At 41.9% G+C, this 24631-nt stretch overlaps 1 protein-coding gene and 1 long non-coding RNA gene across 2 annotated transcripts; one reads left to right on the forward strand and one right to left on the reverse strand.

Moving 5' to 3' along the window:
• Positions 1–6694: 6694 nt before the first annotated feature.
• Positions 6695–13775, forward strand: LOC147185896 (uncharacterized). Its single transcript, XM_086102969.1, has 3 exons — positions 6695–6818; positions 10186–11186; positions 13241–13775. Exons 1-3 carry the CDS (start codon positions 6695–6697, stop codon positions 13358–13360), a joined length of 1245 nt encoding a protein of 414 aa, XP_085959095.1. The 3' UTR covers positions 13361–13775.
• Positions 11726–12017, reverse strand: LOC147185897 (uncharacterized). Its single transcript, XR_015099187.1, has 2 exons — positions 11938–12017; positions 11726–11865 (listed from the first exon to the last, which is right to left on the reverse strand). It is a non-coding gene; the product is annotated as an uncharacterized LOC147185897 (long non-coding RNA).
• Positions 13776–24631: the final 10856 nt, after the last annotated feature.

Here is a 24631-nt window from a genome sequence, read left to right on the forward strand (position 1 = left end):
TGGTCTCTCGTACTAGTTCTTATAATATTTACTCATTTGTTTGTATAGGTCTTATATTTTGTTTCAGCTTCTTTGGTTCTGAATTTTAGAAACAATTTGTATAAATTGTTTTTCTTTTTACATGCATTTTCTATGCCTTTTGTTATCCATGGCTTACTTTGGTCTTTGTACTTTTTGGAGACCTTAATTACTGGGAAAAATCAATTAATTAATTCCTGGGTTAATTGGTTCTGGAAGATTTTTTTTTTTGTATCTTGAAATGTTTTTCAGAACGAGAAGCAATATTTTCCTGTTGAGGTTTTTCATAATTTGAAAATTTCGGATAAAGAGATGTTCTTAAGTAGAGGTACCACTGTACAGGATTCTATATACATGAGCAGAATTGAAATAAAGTGTGTACGCAAAAATTATTTTGCGTACACAAGCAAAGAAAAAAAACTGATTGCAGCCACTACAAAAGTAAAGTCCTAAAATACAAATAAATTTGTCATGATTTTTTTAAATAAGAAAATTTTAGTTGGCACCAAATACCCAAATTAATAAAAATAAATCATCATAAAAATCATAATAATTAATGCCACAACAATGAACAAATAAACATGGTTGATCATCTGAAACTTTCACTTGGCCTGAAGTTCCTCATACATATTGAAGCATTGATCCTGTATTCAGAAATACAAGACAAAATATCCAGGGATTCTACAGTGAAATAAAATTTTGAACCAGGGTACAAACATTTTCTAAATTATGTTATTATGACTGCCTATATTTACAGGTACTGTACATGAAATTTTCATGATTAATATTGCACAAAAATTATTGTATGATCTGAAAATTGTGGTGGAGTTTTTAGCAGTTAGGCAAGGCAATAAAACAGTATGAAAAAGAAATTGTTTTTTGGTCTCTTCTCAGTCAAGGTGGTTTTGCTCTGGTTTCACAGAGAATATTCAGTGAAAGATTCTTTGCTGAAAAGCAAGTGGCCACAATAAACAACAAAAACATTATGCTGGTGTATGCTAATATATTATTTTCCATTACATGATGTATTGTCTTGAACAAAATATAAAGCTCAGAAAAATATTTTTGTTCAGGTCAGTATCTGTATCTGGACTGTGCTTGGATAGCCCAGGTGGTGGTGTGTGCCCGAGTTCTGGTCTCGCTCCGGGATTGCGTGTGCGTGTGCGTGGGCGCGTGTAAATTGAGGGGTTTGTTGTTTTTCATGGATGGGTCTACTTTATGAACGGCAAAAGGAGAGATGGATTCCATTTGAACGCAGTTTTATTGAAGGGAGAAAAAAAACCAACAACGTCTGCACCGCAGCACGATCGAAACACGCACAACTAAAACACTTCCTGCTTTTCTTTTCTCCAGCCAATCAGACGCTTTTTATCGACATCTCGTGGTGTTTTGTGTTGAACTACTGTACTTAACCTCACCTCTCCTGTTTCCGATGTACAGTCAAACTTCGGTTTTCGAAGTCTCTGTTCTCGACCAAATCGGCTTTCGACCAAAAATATTGAATTTTTGAATAACCTTATAAATGGAGATCTCATACTAGCAGACAGAGGATTTGACATTCAGGAAGTGGTAGCACTTGTGGGAGCAGAAGTTAAATATCCAGCTTTCGTGAAAGGGAAAACACAGCTGAGTGCGACTGAAGTTGAATCGACAAGGAAAATAGCCAATGTCAGGATTCATGTGGAGCGTCTAATAGGAACTGTGCGACAGAAATTCACGATCCTTGGTGCTACTTGTCCAATAGATTACCTGACTTCAAAACCTGGTGTACAATTCTGGACAGGATTGTCTTTGTGTGTTGTGCCTTGACTAACATGTGTCCATCTGTTGTACCTTTTGATTGAAGCAGGCATAAACATGATTCTATTTGATATGTAATATGTAACTATCAGTGGTATTGTGATACATGTACTGTGGCAAAGTATATTTACAAAGAACATTACAGATATGTTTTTGCTATTTATTCTGGAAGAAATAATTTTGTACGAATGGAAATAAAACTAAATCTCATATTCAAGTTATTACTTTATTTTTTCAATCACATCATCACTCCATTCAGATTTCTCAATCTGATAAGGATCCTTGCCAATAACAGCATTTTTTTCTAAATACCGGCTATGTGCTTGCTTATCCAATGTTTCAACATACTTCTCCCTGTCGTGTGCATTCACAAATCACCAAATTAGTCAGGAAACAACTCTTTCGTGTCGAAGTCTGCGTAGTAAAAAATGCTTGCGCGATCAGCGCGAGCCCCCCGACAGGGCGCGCCGCACGGAATTGTGGGATACTGTTACGATTTTTAGCAAAAAGGACAGAACCCTCTGGGAATGCCTATTGCTTGCAACTGACCGATTTGGTGTTTGGAGCCACACTGGATTGTTTTACCAAGGCAGCAAGGAAACATCAGAGCACGGCTGGGCACATGCAAGCTACGGTGCGTTTAAAAACGTTTGGGGACACTCGCGTAGATCTGCAGCTCAGTGAACCGGCACTACATTGGTGAGTACGGAAGAGGATTAGGGCCAATGAAGAAAGATAAAATAAGGTTGGCAAGATTCTGACTTTAATCTCAGAATTCTGACTTTGTGACGTTCGTGGAGCTATGAATTGTGGGGGGACCGTCAGCATGTGGCGTGGCTTGGAAGAAAGGACATCATGTCGTCACCCAGCGACTTTTTGCGTGGCCGAGGAGTGTCGGAGGACATCCTTTCACTTTTGGAGGAGCAGAGGGAGAGTAAGCAGTGCGTCGTGTTTGTTCCATTTGGAGTTAACGTGCTCCATGGAGCTTGTAGCTCCGTTGCTCGTCCGAATGTCATGAATGGATGTACCCAGTTTACATTCGTGAATAAGTAGAACGTAACCAATTTAAATGGGTACGTCCCTGTGACGCCACATAACGTTGTTAAAAACAACACTCTTGACATCGACCCCCTTTATGTGGATGGCAGTGGCCGGCTGGAGCATCGTTGCAGCCTAATTACCGTGAACTGGACACACCTGTGGTCGTGTCGTAGCAAGCACTGTAGTGACGTGCCGCAATTCAAGGCTACATCATTTGAAGTATGTGCACACGCACGCATAAATGAAGTCAACAGTTGATGAACTGCTGTCTGAATAGGGACTTTATTACCTTTTGTAGTGCACTCTTCCATACATGTGGTGACCTCTTCCGTTCCAACAGGTTTTAATTGATCCTCGGCACTGTGCATCGCAGGGAATGAATACATGACGACCGGTCGACCTGAAGCTGTATCATGGTGCAATCTCGGCCTTATTTTGTGTGCGTTCCACGTGTTCACAACTTCATCCAGCTCATCCTGAACACAAAGCAGCATAGTTAAGTATTATATTTTCATTCGTCCAAAAACAATTTGTCCAGAAAAATTATTCTACCTGCACAAGATTAAGAAAGCAGAACCGGATAAGACTTTTATCCAGAAAATCCTCCTGAAAAGTGGCCATCATCTTGAAGAGTTTGAAATAAATTAATCCAAAACTGTGCACTCTGTTTGCGAAGGGTGGACCACCACCCTTCAATACGCTGATTGGCTGTACTTCTTCCGTAAAGGAAACTATTCTCCGCTGCAAAATTGTCTGAGTGGTTTCTACGCAAAAACATCTGCATCTGTTCGACACATTTTCTGTGCCCGTCTGCACGGATCCTCTCTGGACACCCACCAATGCGTGAAACTGTTTTTATAAAATAACTTGCAACCACCTTAGAGTCACTGTTTGTGGTATAGGCTTCCGCCCATAACACATACCGGCTAAAGCCATCAATACAACGATTGATGCCAATCCCGTAGGGCTTTAATTTGTCATAGCCATCCAGGTGCCAAAGAGCATTTGCCCCCCGACAGTTGTATTGGCGCCTTCTTAGGCGCCGTGCTCTTCTTATTCCCACACCTACAGGGTCAACAAATTTTATAATTTGTCTTATTGTATCTTGTGACACAACAAATCCTTTTTGAATGGCACACAGATGAAGCCAGCGATAACCTTGCATCTGCCCACTAGTCATGATCTCGTGCTGGACAAAAGCCAACACGTCTCCCAGGTCTGACTGGTTCTTTCTTCGAAAAAGACCAAGTCTTTTGCATATCCTTTTCAGAGTCTGAATACTTAAAATAGTTTGAGCATTATGTGCTAAAATTCCAAGTATTTCCTTATTGCTGAATCCAAGTCTAAAGCATAGCTTGATCAAGTCATCCAACCAGCCCAACTTGCTGGGAGGCAAACTGCAGAACGCCGGAGTGGACCACCATCTCACAGCATGGATCACGGACTACCTCACAAATCGGCCGCAGTACGTGAGGTTGCAGAGCTGTGAGTCGGACAGGCTTCTCTGCAGCACTGGAGCGCCGCAGGGGACTGTTCTGGCTCCATTCCTGTTCATCCTCTATACCTCGGACTTCAGACACGCCACTCCAAACTGCCACCTTCAGAAGTTCTCCGATGACTCTGCGATTGTTGGCCTCATTACAGAGGGGGACGATCGGGAGTACAGGGGAATGGCGAAGGACTTTGTGGACTGGTGCCAGCAGAATCTCCTCCAGATCAACCCTAGGAAAACTAAGGAGTTGGTTGTGGATTTCTGCAGGAAACAGTCCTCACCGGCACCGATGAACATCCAGGGTATGGACATAGAGAGGGTGACCTCCTACAAGTACCTAGGTGTTCTTCTGAACAACAAACTGGACTGGTCTACAAACACGGACAACCTGATTAGGAAAGGACAGAGCCTACTCAGGAAACTGAGGTCTTTTGGGGTTCAGGGGTCGCTCCTTAAGACTTTCTATAACTCGGTGGTGGCCTCGGCCATCCATTATGGCATTGTCTACTGGTCAGACAGCATCTCAGCCCGGGACAGAAAGAGACTGGAGCGACTGGTCAGGAAGGCCAGTTCTGTCCTGGGTTGCTCCCTTGACACTCTGGAGGAGGTGGGCAACAGAAGGATGCTAACTAAGCTAAAAGCTATGATGGACAGTCCCTCCCACCCTCTCCAGCCCGCCCTGACAGCACTAGGTAGCTCCTTCAGCCAGAGACTGTTACACCCGCGCTGCAAGAAGGAGAGATACAGACGCTCGTTCCTACCAACTGCTGTCAGGCTGCTGAATAAAAAATAGCAACAATGATATTTCATAATTGTATAAAACAACTAATAAATGTGGAAAACAACTGTAAATAGCACTGCGATTTATCCATTTTGTATTTATATTGCACTTAATTGGACGGTGTTTGTTTGTTTTTTCTTCTTCTTTCTGCCTACATTCTTGCTGCTGGAGGCTGTAAATTTCCCCAGTGTGGGACTAATAAAGGATATCTTATCTTATCAAATCTGGATTTCCAGCCACTGTTTGATTTGCACCCTCCATCAGCCACTTTATCTGCACAAGAAAACAGACAACAATTACAATCTGACAAAAAACAACGGTGGACATTTTGAAAACATGACTGCATGACCGTATGCTTGTTAAAGTTTTTAAATAATGTTCTCGCTCATGGTACTGTGTTAGTTCAAACTCAAGTATACTCATATTCAGTAAATAGTCTAAAAGTAAATAGAGGTGGGTGTGCACATACTTCCTACGACACGACCGCGTGATCAGTGTGTTCAGTTCACGGTAATTAGGCTGCAACGATGCTCCAGCCGGCCACTGTCATCCACACAAAGGGGTTCGATGTCGAGAGTGGTGTTGTTTTTAACAACGTTATGTGGCGTCACAGGGACGTACCCATTTAAATTGGTTACGTTCTACTTATTCACGAATGTAAACTGGGTGCATCCATTCATGACATTCGGACGAGCAACGGAGCTACAAGCTCCATGGAGCACGTTAACTCCAAATGGAACAAACACGACGCACTGCTTACTCTCCCTCTGCTCCTCCAAAAGTGAAAGGATGTCCTCCGACACTCCTCGGCCACGCAAAAAGTCGCTGGGTGACGACATGGTGTCCTTTCTTCCAAGCCACGTCACATGCTGACGGTCCCCCCACAATTCATAGCTCCACAAACGTCACAAAGTCAGAGTTCTGAGATTAAAGTCAGAATTCTGACTTTAAAGTCATAATTCTGAGATTAAAATCAGAATTCTGACTTTAAAGTCATAATTCTGAGATTAAAGTCAGATTTCTCATTAAAGTCAGAATTCTGAGATTAAAGTGAGAATCTTGCCAACCTTCTTTTTTTTTTCTTCACTGGCCCTAATCCTCTTCCGTACTGATTTGTTCAATAAAGATTTTTAAAAAAACGGCCCGCCACTGTTTAAAATCCAAACCAGGAACAGGCGTGCATTATTTGGAGAGCTTTTATTTTGAAGGTGGCCATCGCCGCTCGCTGGCTGAACGTTACCGGAATGCAGAGTATTAACAATCGCTGACTTGATGGCTGTAGAGGACTGGCCACGAGCCGGGATAGACACCTTTTACAAAATTCTCCTGAATTTTGCAGTCGACGCGGTCGAACCTCCACTCGTGGCGTCCACTATCACTTCGCTGGACTAAAACATCTTTCGTTGAAATTTTGTGTTCGATTAAAGTCGTCTCGGTGTACTTTGGTGTTTCTCGGCCTAGCTTAGCTTTGTTAAGCTTTCTAGCCGCTAACAGGGAGGCGCTCGTGCTCAACACATTCGAGAGAGATCGTAAGTGTAAAGTGTTGTAATTTTCGTGTGAAAATGTGCGCAAGAAGGACAGAAGAATACAAGGAGGAACTTTGTGGAGAAAAAGAGGACCACAAGGGACAACGTCAACTATTGGACGCCATTGGCAGGATGCAGCCAAGAATTGTTCACAGAGCAGGTTGGATCACACTGTTACTCTCACGTGTTTAGTACTCTTGTGATCAGCTTTCATCTACTGTCTCTCTTGTAAACACACGCAAACAACCGCAAGTGTTTGGGTGTGCGTGTGTGTACAAGGTGTGCGTGTGTGGCCGGCGCTCGCCATTTTGTTGCCCAAGCATAAATCAGGGGTCCCCAAACTTTTTCCAGTGAGGGCCACATAACTTTTCGCTTCTCTGGTCAGTTTGTAACAGAAAAAGTGTGACTGTAATTTGAATTGAATACAACTTTATTGTCAAATGTGCGTACCATACAGCACAGATGAAAGAGGATCTAAACGTAAAACATTATTTTTTCCAGAAACACCCACAAAATCTAAAAACCTTTTCTGGATTTTTCACAGAACAAAAGTCAGGAAATAAATAAATAACACTATTAATGAAATAAATACCGTATTTTTCGCACTAACAGGCGCACTGGATTATCAGGTGCACCTTCAAATAATGGCCTATTTCTCCATTGCGACACAAATAAAGGTTTTCTTATCTTATCTTATATTTTAATTCTTTTCATATATTGCACGCACTGCACTATAAGTAACAATCTACAATGCATCCACTAGATGGAGCTACAGGTACGTCTTTGTCCATCTCCGTGCCTTCTCTTCTTCCGTTTGACTCGAGAGGTGTTCATGACTGCCTCCAAAAAACGTAAATTAACGATTACTTCAATGAAACTACGAAAATTGAAAATACAGTAATGCATCAAAACGGAAAATCACAACATAAAAAAAAAAACAGTTCAGATGACAGTAAATTTGATCTTAGTTTTACTGTTTGGTGCCTACTACCATCTTTGTTACTGATTATTGCCTAATCGTTAAATATATGTTAGTTGCTCCATGTACAGCACTTTGTATACAGAAATGGCTGTTTGAAAGTGCTCTATAAATACAGTTGAGTTGAGTTAAATTGGAGGAGACTGGACTGTCTCGGAAGTGTTTTTTTATTCTTTTGTTGTGTACTGTATTCACAAACGCGGAAATCACAAAATAAATTCTGTAGTGGGGCAATAGAATTTATTTTGTGATTTCCTCGCTTGATTTTCTGTTTCAATGCAATATTTTCAATTTTCTTAGTTTCATTGATAGGAATAGTTAATTTACGTTTTTCCGAGGCGGTCATGAACGCCTCTCGAGTGTAATGGAAGAAGAGAAGGCACGGAGACAGACAGAGACGTACCTGTATTTGTTGAGACTGTGAAAACCATTAATAAAGTGTGTGTTTAAAAAAAAAAAAACAACCACCGCTCTCCTTTTTTTCGGAGCTGCAACAAAAACCTATTTGATAAAGCAGCAACACAGTTCACTGAACCAACAGCAAGTTATAAAATTGTAAGCATGTCTCCAGCAAGGAGCCATCTTGGGTTCGACGTATTACCGTAATGACCCTACACAAAGCGCACCGGATTTTAAAGCACTCTGTGAGATTTTAAGAAAATGGAAGACTTTTTGGTGCGTCCTATGGTGCGGAAAATACGGTAATTAAATAACCCTTCCTGGGTTCTTCACTGAAAAAAAGCCAGGAAATTAAACTACACCATTTATGAAATAATCAACTTTGCTCTCATGAAGTTTATGCATGACACCACAACTTTCATGATAGAATGCCGAGGCAATACTTTGCAGCACAGTGATTGCTGTTGAATTAGGTAGTGAATTTGAAACCCCGTTCTTCCATCTCCTGGTTCATACATCGGATTAAACCCCCCGAGATACGCCCACTGTACTCGGAGCCCCGTCAGTTGTGTTGCTGGCCAGCTTTGACCAGTCCAGGTCTAACTCTTCTATAGTTTGGTGTACTTTGCCCAAAATATCCTGCCCCGTCGTAGTCCCTTTGAGACTTTAGAGGGCTGCCAGCTCCTCACACGTCTTAAAGTTTGCGTTAACTCCACAAATAAAAATTTGCATTTGCGCTGTGTCCTGCATATCCATATTCTCATCCAGTGCTCATGAACATCATTCAAATACTTTCGTCTTCTGTTGCAGCTGGGCTCATACATTACCCGCGATTTCTTGGATACGTCTGGTGATTATACTCGCGGTATTAAAGGCGTCTTTCTTCTCGGGACACACCTCCACCGCGACAGCATTCATGCATTTCTTGACAAACTCTCCATCAGTAAAAGCTTTACCGCTGCTTGCTATCAGTTGAGCAACCCGAAAGCTCGCCAAAACAGATGACTGGTTCAGCTGAGCTTGGTGAACAAATATATTTTGTCTAGCTGACATTCCACTTTTTAGCTTTGACAGTTTATCTGCTCCCTTTTGGCCATGCAAGCTATCGTACTTGTCTTTGTGACGGGATTCATAGTGTCTGCGCAGATTGGATTCTTTGAATACCGCCACCGGAATAAATGCTTTGTGGTGCCCCCTCATCCCAAAACAGAACTTTACATTATCCAAGCATTATTCAGTTTTGCTTTATTTTAGAAAATAACTTGTCAACTTTCATTTTTCAAAAACTGTCACAAAAATAAGAGATACTGTAAATAATAATTTTAAAATCTGACATAAAACACAGAAAATGGCACCAAATACGCAAATAAATCAAAATAAATACTTAAAAAATGGCACTATTGTTAAGAAATAAATGTCGCCCTACATTTAAAATTTGGGTCCATGAAAATTTCAATATGCTACCTTTATAGACAAGGACTGATAGGGCACTCTGGACATAATGTGACGGCAGTGAATTGGAACTGTAACGGATTTACATGGGACAGGAGAGGTGACCCGATCTCTTTTTTTGTCAATGGACGCTACGGCTTCTTGTTTGATATCTCTGATCCATTGGTGAAAGGACACTTTGTTGCCTTGACAGCAGCTCTTATAATTTTTGTTCTTCTACTTTCTTCCTTTCATAACTTTGCAGCTATAAATTGGGAATTTCTCCATTGTGAGACAAATAAAGGTTATCTTATCTTATGAAAGGGAAGAAACCTACTCAGCTTTAAGATCTTTTTTTTTTCCCCAAATTACATTTTCACCAATAGATTTTGCTCTTGGTCTATGAACCTCTCGAAAATGTCGGCATAGTCGTTGCATATAAAACAACGATGTCTCTGAACATTTTGCGTTGCTTTTGGCGAGCTTGTATATCAAAAATGTCACACTGTCTTTTCACAAATAACTAAGGATAAAAAAAATAATTAAAAGATAACCACGGTTAAAAATAATCTAAGAAAGAAAAAAATCCACCACAAATATGTGATGCTGGTCATGTCACATTGAGTTGTAATCTAAACTCATCGAGCTCTCCAAGTAACCTTCATTGTAATTATAAACCATAATTCCATGGATGTTTTTGTCTTCTTGTGCCTTGCAGACATCAGTGAAGATGTTTGTCCTGAGCGGCTGGTTGCAGAGCCCTCTCACTTTAAAGAGGAAGAGGAGAGCAGAGAGGTCTCCCACTTTAGGGAGGAAGAGGATGAGCAGGCCCATTACATTAAAAAAGAGGAGGAGCCAGAGCACCCTTGCACGAAAGATGGTGTCAACACATCATCAAATGTTGATGATGATGAGGATGTAGAGTCTGATGGTGATCTGACATGTCACACTGACAACAAACCCTGGAAATGTTTGGCAAGACATGTTTGGCAAGAAGAGTGTGGCAAGACGTTTACTTGTCCGAGTCATTTGAAAAGACACATGAGAACTCACAGTGGTGAGAAACCTTTTGCCTGCTCAGTTTGTTACCAAAGATTCTCTCGGAAGGGACACTTAAATGATCACAAAAGAACACACACTGGTGAGAAACCTTTTGCCTGCTTAGTTTGTGACCAAAGATTCTCTCGGAAGGGACACTTAAATGTTCACAAAAGAATACACACTGGTGAGAAACCTTTTTCCTGCTCAGTTTGTGGCCAAAGATTCTCTCAGAAGGGACACTTAATTGATCACAAAAGAACACACACTGGTGAGAAACCTTTTTCCTGCTCAGTTTGTGGCCAAAGATTCTCTCAGAGGGGACACTTACATGATCACAAAAGAACACACACTGGTGAGAAACCTTTTGCCTGCTTAGTTTGTGACCAAAGATTCTCTCGCAAGGGACACTTAAATGAGCACAAAAGAACACACACTGGTGAGAAACCTTTTGCCTGCTCAGTTTGTTACCAAAGATTCTCTCGGAAGGGACACTTAAATGATCACAAAAGAACACACACTGGTGAGAAACATTTTACTTGTTCAGATTGTGGACAAAGATTCTCTCAGAAGAAATCCTTAAAAACACACACCGGAACACACACTGGTGAGAAACCTCTTGCCTGCTTAGTTTGTGATAACAAATTCTCTTGTAACAGTAACTTAAAAAGGCACATTCGAGCCCACACTGGTGAAAAAACATTTGCCTCTTCAGATTGTGGCCAAAGATTCTCTCAGCAGGGAAGCTTAAAAAAGCACACGAAAATACACACTGCTGAGAAACCGTTTGCCTGTTCAGATTGTGGCCAAAGATTCTCTCAGAAAGGACACTTAACTCATTGAATACCACCCCGTTTCACTGGAGCAACCCCCTCAATCCCTCACATTTTACTGAATTTTGACTGATTTGCAAGGCCCACAGAATTTTCTGTTCTATGGCTATATATACATACAACCTGCAAAAAGAAAGGTGAGACTCTCTTCTTTCAGCAGAAAAAAAAGTTTGTTTCTATCTTTCTCCGTTCGTTGGCAATCAGCATTAGAAAACTGCTCTAAGTTTTATGGGAAAGGCCGATTTTCTGCAGAAATCCAGAGAAAATTAGCTTTTTGTAAAAGCATGCATTTCAAGCATCATTTCAAGCTTTACACTATTTTTTGCTTTTGTGGCAGCTCAAATACCTCAATAATGTGTTCCTCCTACAAAAGAACATTACAAATAATGTTTTTGTAGCAAAATAATTTATTTGCACACAACAAAACTATTGAACTATGAACAAAAGTGCAGCTGTGGAGAAGATGGTTTTTGGCTTCCATCCAGTTTGTCACCATCGATTCATCCCACCACGTCCAGATGCACGACCTATAAATTATAGAAACATAAAAAGTTACAAATATATCTTGCTGCAGAGTGAGGTACAATAATTTTATTTACCTTTCTTTCCACCACCAAAGCGAGGAGTCGTCATCTTTTGGCTTCTGGTTGGACAATCTGTAATGTATAGAAGTATGTACAATTACCACACTTTTATTTTTTAATTTTTTTATTGTTGCTTTCCACTTACATTTCAACATCTCTCACATACATGCTCGCACACTGCTATTTACACCATTCATTCCACGTTGCTCAGCATCCAATTTGAAATGAAATGGAATATGAATTTAACACTAGTGGTTTTAGCAGAGCTGAGCGGACCAAATGTGTCCTGTTTTGTTTTTTTTTTAAACCTATGGCAACATGCAAGTCAGCGCATATTTTCATCCACATCTACGAGACGCATCAACCGTACATAAATGATTAGTGTTACTGGCAACTTCATAGTATAGCGGGGAATGGAGCGGTACATAAAAGTGACTGAGGAGGCATAAGAAGTGATGAGCTTTTGAATGGGAACTTGCAAGCTCGTCAGCAGTTACCTCCTCGTTCCAGCGGCTCTGGCGAGGACTCAGCTGCTTTCCGTTATGTCCGAAGGCACATTTTCGTCCGACATATCGGGATCCAAATCGCTCTCCAACTCATCGTTTTCGCCGTCGTCTTTACGAGACGATTCCAACGAATCGCTGACGTGTGCCCGGCGTCGGCCATGCGAAGCAATGCAGCCTCTTTGCCGTCATCGCTGGAAGTCGCCGGGGAGACGATTTGTGGGCGACGTGGGGCATCGGGAGGCACAAAATGCTCTGCCAAGGGATGATCGCTGACGTGGAGCAAGTTCATCTTCATCAGATGAACTCGAAGCTCGGCGTGAGCTATGCAGGCTGCGTGTAGCACGCCATGTTTGTGCAGGCCGACGTTCGTTTGACGGGTACCGCTTTCGATTAGTGACCGAAGCGTCATTTTCTCTTCCACACAAACACCATCTCCTTTGTTGTTTTGTTTCGAGGACGCTTTTATACCGAAAAAAAATCATTTTTAGTTAGTTATTTCCTTTTCTCCATCGTTGCTCGTTCCTAATGTTCCAATCCACTATCCACATACGCCCCTCCTTCACTATAAGCCCTTTCTACTACTTCTGCGGCGTGATCCTGGTTGATTTTTGCACCACTGCCACCCGATGGCCATTTTTTTGCTATTTAACATTGCCGTCAAGCCTAATCCTGTGGTGAGAAGTTGCATCGGACTCTCTTGCACCCTCCCCCATAAAAACACGTGATTGACGTATTAATACGTCATGGGGAGGCAACGGCTATGCGCTAATTGACGTATTTATACGTCAAAGGGTGTAAATGAGTTAATTCAGCGCATAAGAACGCACACTCGTGAGAAACCTTTTTCCTGTTCAGTTTGTGGCCAAAGATTCTCGTGGGTGTCTCAGATTAAGAATCACAAATTTGATGATGAGATTAACAGTGATCAATGAAATTGTCACATCTCGACTGAGCAGGATTCATCAGGCTGATTGTATTTTATGTACCTTCTTACTGGGATGCTGACATTTCTTTTCCTTCAGTTCAGTGAAAAGTTTTTTTGACATTTTTGGTTGTTGGAATAAATTAGAAAATCTAGCATTGTTATCAGTGTTATAATACTTTTGAGTTCTTTATTACAGTTAGTTTTCTATTTGCAATGTTTGAATGTAGTTTGTTCTCATTAGTTCTCATAGAGGTTTGGTCATTTGAATTCATTCTTATCTTTTTTGTTTTGTTTCGGCTTTTTTTCAAGTTTTATCTTTGTCTGGATAGCACACCATGCATCAAGTGATGTGTTGCATCGCCTTTTATTGGATGTGATCCTGAATAAAATGGACATCTTCCATTTTGTCATGAAATGTGTGATGGAGCTATATGAATTGTTGTTTGATACTGTGTGTTGCTCGCTGGCCAATAAAGTTCTCTTTGCTTCAAAATCTTGGATCAGATGAGTCTTCTTCAAATCCCTACCTCAACATCGGTGAGATTTGTGATTGGTTTCCCAGCAGTGAGATATAAAACTAGGAACCCTAAAACAGAAGGTTTTCCTGTATTTCAATGTTTACCTTCATTAGAACCCACCACCAGAGACCAACCAGCCAAACGCCAGCGAGCGTGAGGGAGCCGACAAACCCACTTACCACGTCAGAAACACCCAGCAGCAAGCCCACTGTACACGTCACAAACTAGCATACAACCGACTAGCAACGAGATCTGACAAAAAGCCACCCAAACAGAAGCAAGACACAGCAGGATGAGGACTTCCTGACCCTCACTCAAGTAAACGAATTACTCCAGCAACAAAAAGAGCTTTTTACTGCGCTCTTGTAACAACAACAGGAAAATTTCAAAGGCTTTGTCAAGATGATACGAGACTCAACAAACTCACGACTTGACACTTTTACCAGGCAAGTCCAAGAAATAAAAACCAGCATCAACTTTACCCAAAAAGAGGTAGACGACATTAAAAAAAAATCTAATCTGTCAAACTGGCCATTCCAAAGACATGCAAACAGAATTCTACAAAATATATGACGGCATGCTAGTATTAACAGACAAGATGGACTACTTGGAAGGACAGTCAAGAAGAAACAACTTGGTAATTGATGGAATTGAGGAAAAAACGGGAGAAATGTGGACTGAAACAGAGGAAAAAGTTCAAAAAATCCTCAAGGAGAAGCTGCTGATACAGGGGCAAATTGAGGTGGAGAGAGCTCACCCCACAGGAAGACAAGAACCTAGAAGACCTCGATCGACCGAGGCCAGTTGTGGTGAAATTTCTAAAATACAAGGACAGATCAAGGATCCTACAAAAAGCCAAATACTTAAAAGGCTCCAACATCTACAGTACATCAACGAAGACTTTACAGATGCCGTACAACAAAAAAGAAGAGCTCCTCCCAAAATTAAAAGCTGCACGTGACAGAGGGGAAACTGCCTACTTAAGACATGACAAACTTATCGTCCACCCCCGCACCAGTACTCCAACACAACAGGCTCGAGTTCAACACCATCAAGCAGCATACTGAGAATTCTTCACCACCCAACGACAAAAACTCTGAACCTACTGAAGCAGGAAATTCACATACCAAAAAACATGGACTTCGAACCCTTTGATGACCCTTCCAACCCTTTGATGACTTCCAACCCTACTGACCACAAGACATTTGACCCTGAGAACAACTTGGACCCGGACAATAACTTTTTAAAGACCGACCGACCGCGAGGGAGCCAGCGACAACCGACCGTGAGGGAGCCAGTGACGACCGCGAGGAAGCCAGCGACGACTGCAGGGAAGCCAGCGACAGCGAGGAAGCCGGGAGACAACCAGCCAGTGACCACCGCGAGGGAGCCAGCGACGACCGAGAGGAAACCAGTGACGACTGCAGGGGAGCCAATGACCGCGAGAGAACTGGGAGACACCCAGCCAGCCAGCGAGCCTGAGGGGGCCGGGAGACAACCAGTCAGCGCGCGTGAGGGAGTCGGCGATGACCGCAAGGGAGGCAGCGACCACGAGGGACCCAGGAGACGTCCAGCCAGCAACCGCGAGGGAGCCAGCGGCAACAGCGAGGGAGCCAGCGATGACGGCGAGAGAGCGAGCGACGACAGCGAGGGAACCAACGACGACTGCGAGGGAGCAGGAAATTCACATCCCAAGAACATGGACTTCCAACCCTTTGAAGATATTGACTATAAGTCATTCGATCCCGAGAACAATTTGGACCCAGACAACAACTTCTTCCAGAACAAACAAAGGGTAACAAACTCTGACTATTACCTGGATGAACAATTCAACACTAATATTAAATTGGAAAATGCACTTTCAGTAATACACTTAAACAGTAGAAGTCTCTATAAAAACTTCACAAAAATCAAAGAATACCTGACTAAATTCAATAAATTTAAAATAATTGCCATGTCAGAAACTTGGCTTGATGAAGATAAAACAAGTGAAATGGAAATAGAAGGTTATGAAATGTTTGCAACTCATAGGGAAAACAAAAAAGGAGGGGGGGTTGCAATATATGTAGATGATCGGGCGCCGACAGGTATGGCAGCCTCGGTCACACGCTCCCTAGTATTATCCCTGTTTTTGTCATTTTCGTTAGTTTTTGGCGACCCTGAGCGGCTTACTTACACGAGGGAAAAGTTGCTGCGCATTGGGGAGTCTACGCTCGGTCTTTTTTCACCAGCACGCGAAAACCCACAAGGTTTTTCGGAGCTAATCGCGAGCGGAGCGGCTGCGCTGTACGGAGCATGGAAACGCCGCCGGAGGAGGGGGAAGAGAGCCGGCGTGCTCGTCAAGCTCCGGCAGCGCGGATTTCGAACCCCGCTCCCATCGATCCATCTTGCTAATCTACGATCTCTGCCAAACAAGATGGATGAACTTCTTCTCCTCACAAAGACCAACAAAACCTTTGCACGTTCTGCTGCGCTCTGCTTCACTGAAACCTGGCTCAGTGACCGCCACCCGGATTCCGCGCTACATCTACCCGGCTTCCGCCTTCTCCGAGCCGACCGCGACACGGAGCTATCAGGGAAATCGAAAGGTGGCGGGATTTGCTTCTATATCAACGAAGAATGGTGCACTGATGTCACGAAGCTCGACGCACACTGCAGCCCGGACCTGGAGTCGCTGTCTTTAAACTGCAAGCCATTCTACTCGCCACGTGAGTTCACCTCCTTTTTACTAATCGGTGTTTACATTGCGCCACAAGCTAACGCAAACACGGCGATACAAACGCTAGCCGAACAAGTAAACAAACTCGAACTAAAATACCCAGAGTCACCCCTGATAATTTTGGGCGATTTTAATAGAGCACATCTTAACCGTGAACTTCCCAGATATAAGCAGCACATCGACTGTTTCACCAAAGAAGGCAACATTCTAGACCACTGCTATACAACAATCAAAAATTCATACCGATCGGTCGCCCGTGCAGCATTGGGTCTTTCTGACCACAATTTAATCCACTTAATACCTACATACAGACAGAAACTCAAATGTGCTAAACCGGTTGTTAAGACTGTGAAAAAATGGACAGATGAAGCAAAGCTAGCTCTACAAGAATGCTTAGACTGCACTGATTGGGGCGTCTTTGAAACTTCAACGGGCACACTGGATGAATACACAGACACTGTAACATCATACATCAGTTTCTGTGAGGACATGTGTGTACCAACGAAGTCCTTCCGCTCCTTCAACAATAACAAGCCATGGTTTACTCCCAAACTCAGGCAACTCAGGAAAGGGAAAGAGGCCGCATTTAGAAGTGGAGATCGGGCACTGTACAAACACGCCCGAAACCAATTGACAAAGGAAATCGCTAAGAGAAGCTATGCAGAGAGGCTGAAAAACCAGTTCTCTGCTAACGACTCTGCATCTGTATGGAATGGCCTGAAAGCAATCACTAACTATAGAATGCCATCCCCCCAAACAGTGAACAATAAGGGTCTTGCTAATGAACTAAACATGTTTTTCTGCCGATTTGAAAAGGACACCCCCATTTCCCACACACACCCACCTCTACCAGAAACTACTCTATCTACCCCTCCACCCTCTTTTTCTCCACTACAGATCCACGAACAGGACGTGAGACGGCTCTTCAAGCAGCAGAAGATCAAGAAAGCTGCGGGGCCCGACAAAGTGTCCCCCTCCTGCCTGAAAGTCTGCGCTGACCAGCTGGCTCCGGTCTTCACACAAATCTTCAACAGATCTCTGGAGCTGTGTGAGGTCCCATCCTGCTTCAAACAGTCTACCATCATCCCAGTTCCCAAGAAATCGGCAACATCGGAACTGAACGACTATAGGCCTGTCGCCCTGACGTCTGTGGTCATGAAGTCCTTTGAACGCCTTGTGCTGAACCACCTAAAGAACGTCACCGGACCCCTGCTGGACCCTCTCCAGTTTGCCTACCGGGCAAACAGGTCTGTGGAAGACGCGGTCAACATAGGTCTGCACTACATCCTCGAGCACCTCGACAGCACAGGGACCTATGCAAGGATTCTGTTTGTGGATTTCAGCTCTGCGTTCAACACCATCATCCCGGAACTCCTCACCCCCAAACTTCTCCACCTCGGTGTGTCCCCTACGATCTGCCAGTGGATCCTCAGCTTCCTGACGGGACGGACACAACAGGTGAGACTGGGAGCAACAACATCATCAATACGCACCACCAGCACTGGAGCCCCACAGGGATGTGTCCTCTCTCCACTGCTCTTCTCCCTCTACACAAACGATTGCACCTCAACAAATCCAGCTGTCAAACTCATAAAGTTCGCAGACGACACCATGGTCATCGGTCTCATCAAAGACGGCGACGAGTCTGCGTACCGCCAACAGGTGATGCAGCTGGAGCTCTGGTGCAGCCGACACAACCTCGGGCTGAACACACTCAAGACTGTAGAGATGATCGTGGACTTCAGGAAACATTCTTCTCTACAGTTGCCCCTCACACTATCCAACTGCCCCGTGTCAACCGTCGAGACCTTCAAGTTCATGGGAATCACAGTCTCCCAGGACATGAAGTGGGAAGTCAACACCATCTCCATCCTGAAAAGGGCCCGGCAGAGGATGTACTTCCTGAGGCTGCTGAGGAAGCATGGCCTGCCACAGGAGGTGCTACGACAGTTCTACACGGCAGTCATCGAATCAATCCTGTGTTCTTCCATCACGGTTTGGTTTGGGGCCGCCACAAAAAAGGACAAAATCCGACTTCAACGGACAGTTAGGACGGCGGAAAAAATCGTTGGCACCGCCCTACCCACTCTTGAGGACTTGCACACTGCAAGAATCAAGACAAGGGCACGGAAAATCCTCCTGGATCCCCCGCACCCTGCCCACCACCTTTTCCAGCTACTCCCCTCAGGCAGACGCTACAGATCCATGCGCACCAAATCCAGTAGACACTTAAACAGCTTCTTCCCTCTAGCCATTAACTCCTTAAACAGTCACTGACGTAGTCACTCTTCTTGTACTACAAATACTGCTACTGGTTACTCTAAAATGGTTCAATGATTTGTTGTTTACGATGATACTAATGCAGCGTGTTATACCGGAGACAAATTCCTTGTGTGTTCTACATACTTGGCCAATAAAGATGATTCTGATTCTGATTCTGACAAAGCACTTAAATGCAGTAAAATCGAGAGATTGACAAACACAATAGAAAACCTAATGGAATGTCTAACCATTGAAATACATAATAAAAAGGCATCAAATATCATCATAAGTTGCATTTATAGGACACCAGGATCATGTATTGACACATTCAATAAAAAACTAACAGATATGCTCAGTTACTACAACGATAAGTAAACACGAATAATATGTGGTGACTTTAACATTGACTTATTAAACCCAAATGGACACAAAAAAACAACCGACTTCATAAATACTATGTACAGCAACAGCTTTTTCCCAGTAATCCTGAAACCTAGCAGAATAACAGTTGACACGGCCACATTAATAGATAACATATTTATAAATAAGATTGATCATCAAATGGAAAGTGGACTTCTCATTAATGACATGAGTGACCACCTACCCGTCTTTGCAGTTTTTTATAATTATTTTGATAGAAAAGCTAAGTCAACAACTCACATAACAGAAATAAGACTAAGAACCCAACGCTCCACCGACGCCTTTAAGCAAGACCTAGAAAAACAAAACTGGACCGAGGTCTACTCAAACGAAGACCCAAATACAGCGTTTGAAGTATTTCAGTCTACCATAATCTCCTTATATGATAAACATTTTCCATTAACTAAAGTCTCCAAAAAGCATAAAGACCCAAGTAAGCCATGGATAACGAAAGGCATAGAAAACGCATGTAAAAAGAAAAACAATTTATATAAATTGTTTTTAAAATTGAGAACTGAAGAAGCAGAAAGAAAATATAAGACCTATAAAAATAAACTAGTAAATATTATAAGAGGCGGCCCGGTAGTCGAGTGGTTAGCACATAGACTTCACAGTGCAGAGGTACTGGGTTCGATTCCAGCTCCGGCCTCCCTGTGTGGAGTTTGCATGTTCTCCCCGTGCTTGCGTGGGTTTTCTCCGGGTCCTCCGGTTTCCTCCCACATTCCAAAAACATGCATGGCAGGCTGATTGAACACTCCAAATTGTCCCTAGGTGTGGGTGTGAGTGTGTGTGCCCTGCAATTGGCTGGCAACCGGTTCAGGGTGTCCCCCGCCTACTGCCCGAAGACGGCTGGGATAGGCTCCAGCACCCCCCGCGACCCTCGTGAGGATAAAAGCGGTTCGGAAAATGTATGTATGTACGTATAATATTATAAGAACCAGGAAAAGAGATCATTATCGTGCACTGTTAGAGCAGAATAAAAGTAACACACAAGAAATATGTGTAGCCACCCTAGGTGCAGCTACTAGTGGCACCCTTCTATTAAGTTGTCAGTCAAGGGAAAGTGTGTCAATCTATCAAATCTATTTGAGTTAGGGTGCACTACTTAAGGTCACAGCGAGATTGGCAACAGCAGACTCTAGTTAGAGTCAAGGGGAAACCTCCAACAGGAAGAAGACACACTGACTGAGGTTTTTATAAAAAAAATATATTGAGTGAATATTTACAATAGGAGTAGATGGGAAGCTGAACCAGAATGCATAAAGATGAACAAGGAAAAAAAACATACAGTAAGTTAAATTGTTATCAGTTCTTATCAATTGTTTTTTTGGTATCAGATCTGACCCATAAAAAAAACGACTGAGATCTCAGATTCAACAAAAAAAAAGAGGGAAATCCTTTCAACTGTCCTACCACCCTCCAGCGGACGGGTGGCTTTGAAGTCCAAGATGTCCTTCACCAACGTCCCACGTGGAATCCAATCTCCGGACTACGTAGTCCAATCTTCTGATGGTCTATGAGTCCCAAAAAAAACAGCCTGCACAAAGTGCGCAAGGCATTCACTAAACGTGGCAATAATCGGCTAGGGAAAATAACGATTTTCTAAAATTGGCTCGAATGAAGGCCACAGCGCTATTCGCCGTGAGCACGTTAGCTTTGCTCGATGCTAATACACTTGCTATGGAGCGCACGTGTCGGTACAATGGTTTATCCCTTTTTCTTTCTTTTATAACGGCACAGTTATATCTTATATCAACAGAACAACAATCTCAATTTTCACCAACTTCATTCCTGACTGTTTTTTTATGTTACAAATCGAATGCTAGAAATGCTAATCGGACATATTCAACAAAAAACACTCACCAGGAACGTTATCTCTTCTAAACCATTCTCTTGCCTTGAGAAGAAAAGAAAGAAAGATTGCCACAGGATTTAACTTTACTATCTTGTACAGGTAGAGGTTCAAGGACTAGTTTTCATTTATCGTTCTTTCGTTTCGACCCGCCTGGGAAAAGTGCGAGAATGTTCTGTCTCTCTCGCTAACGGGTCCTCGCTCCGAGCGCTGCGGTGCGTTCATTGTCCCTCGGAAACAGCAGTATCACAAACAAATATCACCCTCCAGAACTAACAATAAAATAACAGTCTTATCAAGGCTGGGTTACATATGGAAAATACTTAACCAAGTAATCAGAAATAGTCCTAAAAAATGGATTATCCAGAGTATTTTATCAAAGGCAAAAATACTATTTTGGAAAAAACTGGAGAAATAGCAACTGAATTTAATGAGTATTTTGTCAACATCGGCAGTAACCTAGCAAAACAAATTCCTGATCCAACAAACTTGTTTGAAATAGATAGATACGTAGAAAAAAACTCCTCCACGATGTTCCTTACTGCTGTAAAACAAGAAGAAGTATCAAATATTCTAAAAACTTCTAAAAATAAAAAGTCAACTGATTGCTTTAATATTAATATGACAATAATAAAGCAGATTATAGAATATGTAGTGCGACCTTTCACGCACATATGCAACCTCTTTCCATCAAAAATGAAAATTGCTAAAGTTATTCCAATCTATAAAAGTGGAGAAAGACATCGGTTTACAAATTATAGACCAATATCACTACTACCACAATTTTCAAAAATATTAGAAAAACTATTTTCTCGCAGACTTGATAGCTTTATACAAAAGCATGCGCTGTTAAGTGAGAATCAATATGGCTTCAGGGAAAAACGGACCACCTCAATGGCAGTTATGGAGTTTGTGGAAGCAATAGCCACTAATATAGACAACAATGAATTTACTGTTGGGGGTTTCCTAGATCTAAAAAAAGCTTTTGACACAATAGATCACAGTATATTATTGAAAAAACTAGAAAGATATGGCATTAGAGGTGTAGCTTATAAATGGATAAAAGGTTATTTAGAAAACAGATATCAGTACGTGCAACTCAATAATAAAAAAACGAATCAACTGAAAATCACTCACGGAGTTCCTCAGGGGTCAGTGCTTGGTCCAAAACTATTCATCTTATATATAAATGATATCTGCAAGGTCTCAAAACAATTTAAATGTGTCCTATTTGCTGATGATACAACTTTCTACTGTTCTGGAATAAATCTGAAACAGCTCCTGACAACCGTAGAAAACGAATTAAACAAATTAAAAAACTGGTTCGACAGAAATAAATTGTCACTTAACCTGAAAAAATCGAAGTTAATTGTTTTTGGCACAAGACCAATCAAACACCAAGCTAAAATTATGGTAAACTCAATTGAGATAGAAAGAGCGTATGAAACCAAGTTTCTCGGATTAGTAATAGACTCAAAACTATGTTGGAAGCCTCATATCGATAACGTAAAAAGAAAAATAGCCAAAACCGTAGGGATCCTCTACAAAACCAAGGAAGTGCTAAATAAGAGATCTTTGTACACATTATACACTTCATTATTATTACCATATATGACCTACTGTGTGGAAATATGGGGAAATGCCTGCAAAACAAACACACTCCCTATTCTCAACCTACAAAAAAAAGCAATTCGAATTATTAATAGATCAAAATATACGGAACCCACAAATCCACTATTTATCAAATTAAATACGATGAAATTTTATGACCTGGTTGACTTTAAAATCGCCCAATTAATGTACAAAGCACACAATAACCTGCTCTGCCAAAACATTCAGAAGTTTTTCGAAATTCGAGAAAGCAGCTATGATTTAAGAGGTACCAACTTATTCAAAAAACTCAAAACAAGAACAAACATCAAGCAAAGAAGTGTATCTATCAAAGGTGTTAATCTGTGGAATAATCTCGAAACGGACCTGAAAATGAGTAAATCAAGTGATTTACTCATTTTCAGGTCCGTCTGAGTTCAAAAGCAAATTCAAAAAAATAGTACAAACAACCTACATCAATCAGAGTTAAAATGATCAATTCTAAACATTAAATATAATGATAAATCAGAACTAAGTTGATAATTAGAGAAAGGTATTGAAATATCCATTACGAATACAAGAGAAAATTGACACAAGAGTGCCAGGGTGTGGATGTATATAATGCCGATACAAACCAAAAATTGTAAAAATATCACGGTTAAGGGTAAAGTATGAGCCTTAATGGAGACTTCTTTCTTCTTACTTTTTTTCTTTTCTGATTGATATAAAAATGATTTATTAGATATAAACACATAACGGGGTAGGACTAGATACGTTTTTTACTTCTTCCTACTCCCTTGAACATAATAACTGTGTTGAATGAAGACTGATTTCTTTCTTTTTACTATTTTATCTACCTTACTTTCTGTCAAATTATTACTGTATATGTTTTATGTTCAATAAACACACCAAACCAAACCAATTATAACATGTCTCAAATATGGTCAGAATTGAATTTTTGATTGCCATTTGAGCTGCGAGGTCTGTGAACGGAAAAACATAATCCATCCATTCAAATTACAATCCATTTTACCCTCAGAAGGGCCGCAGGCATGCTGGATCTTATCCCAGCTGTGTTGGGGCAGCACATTCGGGACACCCTGAAGTGGTTGCTGGCCAGTCACAGACCAAAAAAAGATGGACTTCTGTACGTATTTATCTTTTTCGTAGTTAATCCTTGACTCTGGAATTTCTTTCACGAGTTCTCTACCACTGAAAGAGTGTAATCTGAGATGACATCATGAAACGAAACACGCGAACAAAAACAAGAATATGGACATGGAACAAAGGCTCCAGAAGGCTGAGGAATTAAAAGGAAGCCTCAAATCTCAACAGGCTCTGTTCAAAAAAGCCAAATCACAAAGCCAGGCTGCTGTCACGGCCAGTTTTATTGCGGCAGAAGAGATCGCTAAATCAGCCCGGCCACTTACGGAGGGGGTTTCATTCAAAACTGTATGCTTAAAGTTTGTGACGAAGTTTGCCCCGATAAAAAAGCAACTCTTTTTAAACGTGCGCATGAGCAGAAACACCATTGCCGAGCGAGTAGAGCAGTTGTCCATTTATCTGAAAGAGCAGCTTGTGAAAAACGGAAAAGATGTCATCGCATATTCCTTGGCTGTGGATGAGAACACTGAAGTTTCTGACGTTGCCCAGTTGTCAATTTTCATCCGCGGAGTGGACTCCAGCCTAAGCGTGACAGAGGAGTTTTTGGCTTTACATCCTATGCATGACACAACTATAGCGCATCTAAAAGATACGGCAGTGGGTGCTGCGCAGTTTGCCCGTTTCCTCCCCGACGCAATGGCCCAGCTGCGCATCCAGGCTGCTCAAACGTTGTCGATGTTTGGCAGCACATACCTGTGTGAAAAACGATTTTTTTTTTTTTTGGATGAAGCTAAACAAAACATCACACAGAAG

The sequence above is a fragment of the Hippocampus guttulatus genome, chromosome 22 (assembly GCF_054856545.1).
Source record: "Hippocampus guttulatus isolate MCC_2025c chromosome 22, RoL_Hgut_1.0, whole genome shotgun sequence".
In the NCBI taxonomy this organism is placed as follows: Eukaryota; Metazoa; Chordata; class Actinopteri; order Syngnathiformes; family Syngnathidae; genus Hippocampus; species Hippocampus guttulatus.

Excerpts from the sequence above, each read along its gene's own strand:
- LOC147185896 (XM_086102969.1), top strand. The coding sequence starts at position 6,695 with ATGTGCGCAAGAAGGACAGAAGAATACAAGGAGGAACTTTGTGGAGAA. Across the intron at positions 6,819-10,185 it reads AAGAATTGTTCACAGAGCAG|ACATCAGTGAAGATGTTTGT; the intron begins GTTGGATCACAC and ends TGTGCCTTGCAG. Across the intron at positions 11,187-13,240 it reads ACTTAAAAAGGCACATTCGA|CGCATAAGAACGCACACTCG; the intron begins GCCCACACTGGT and ends GAGTTAATTCAG.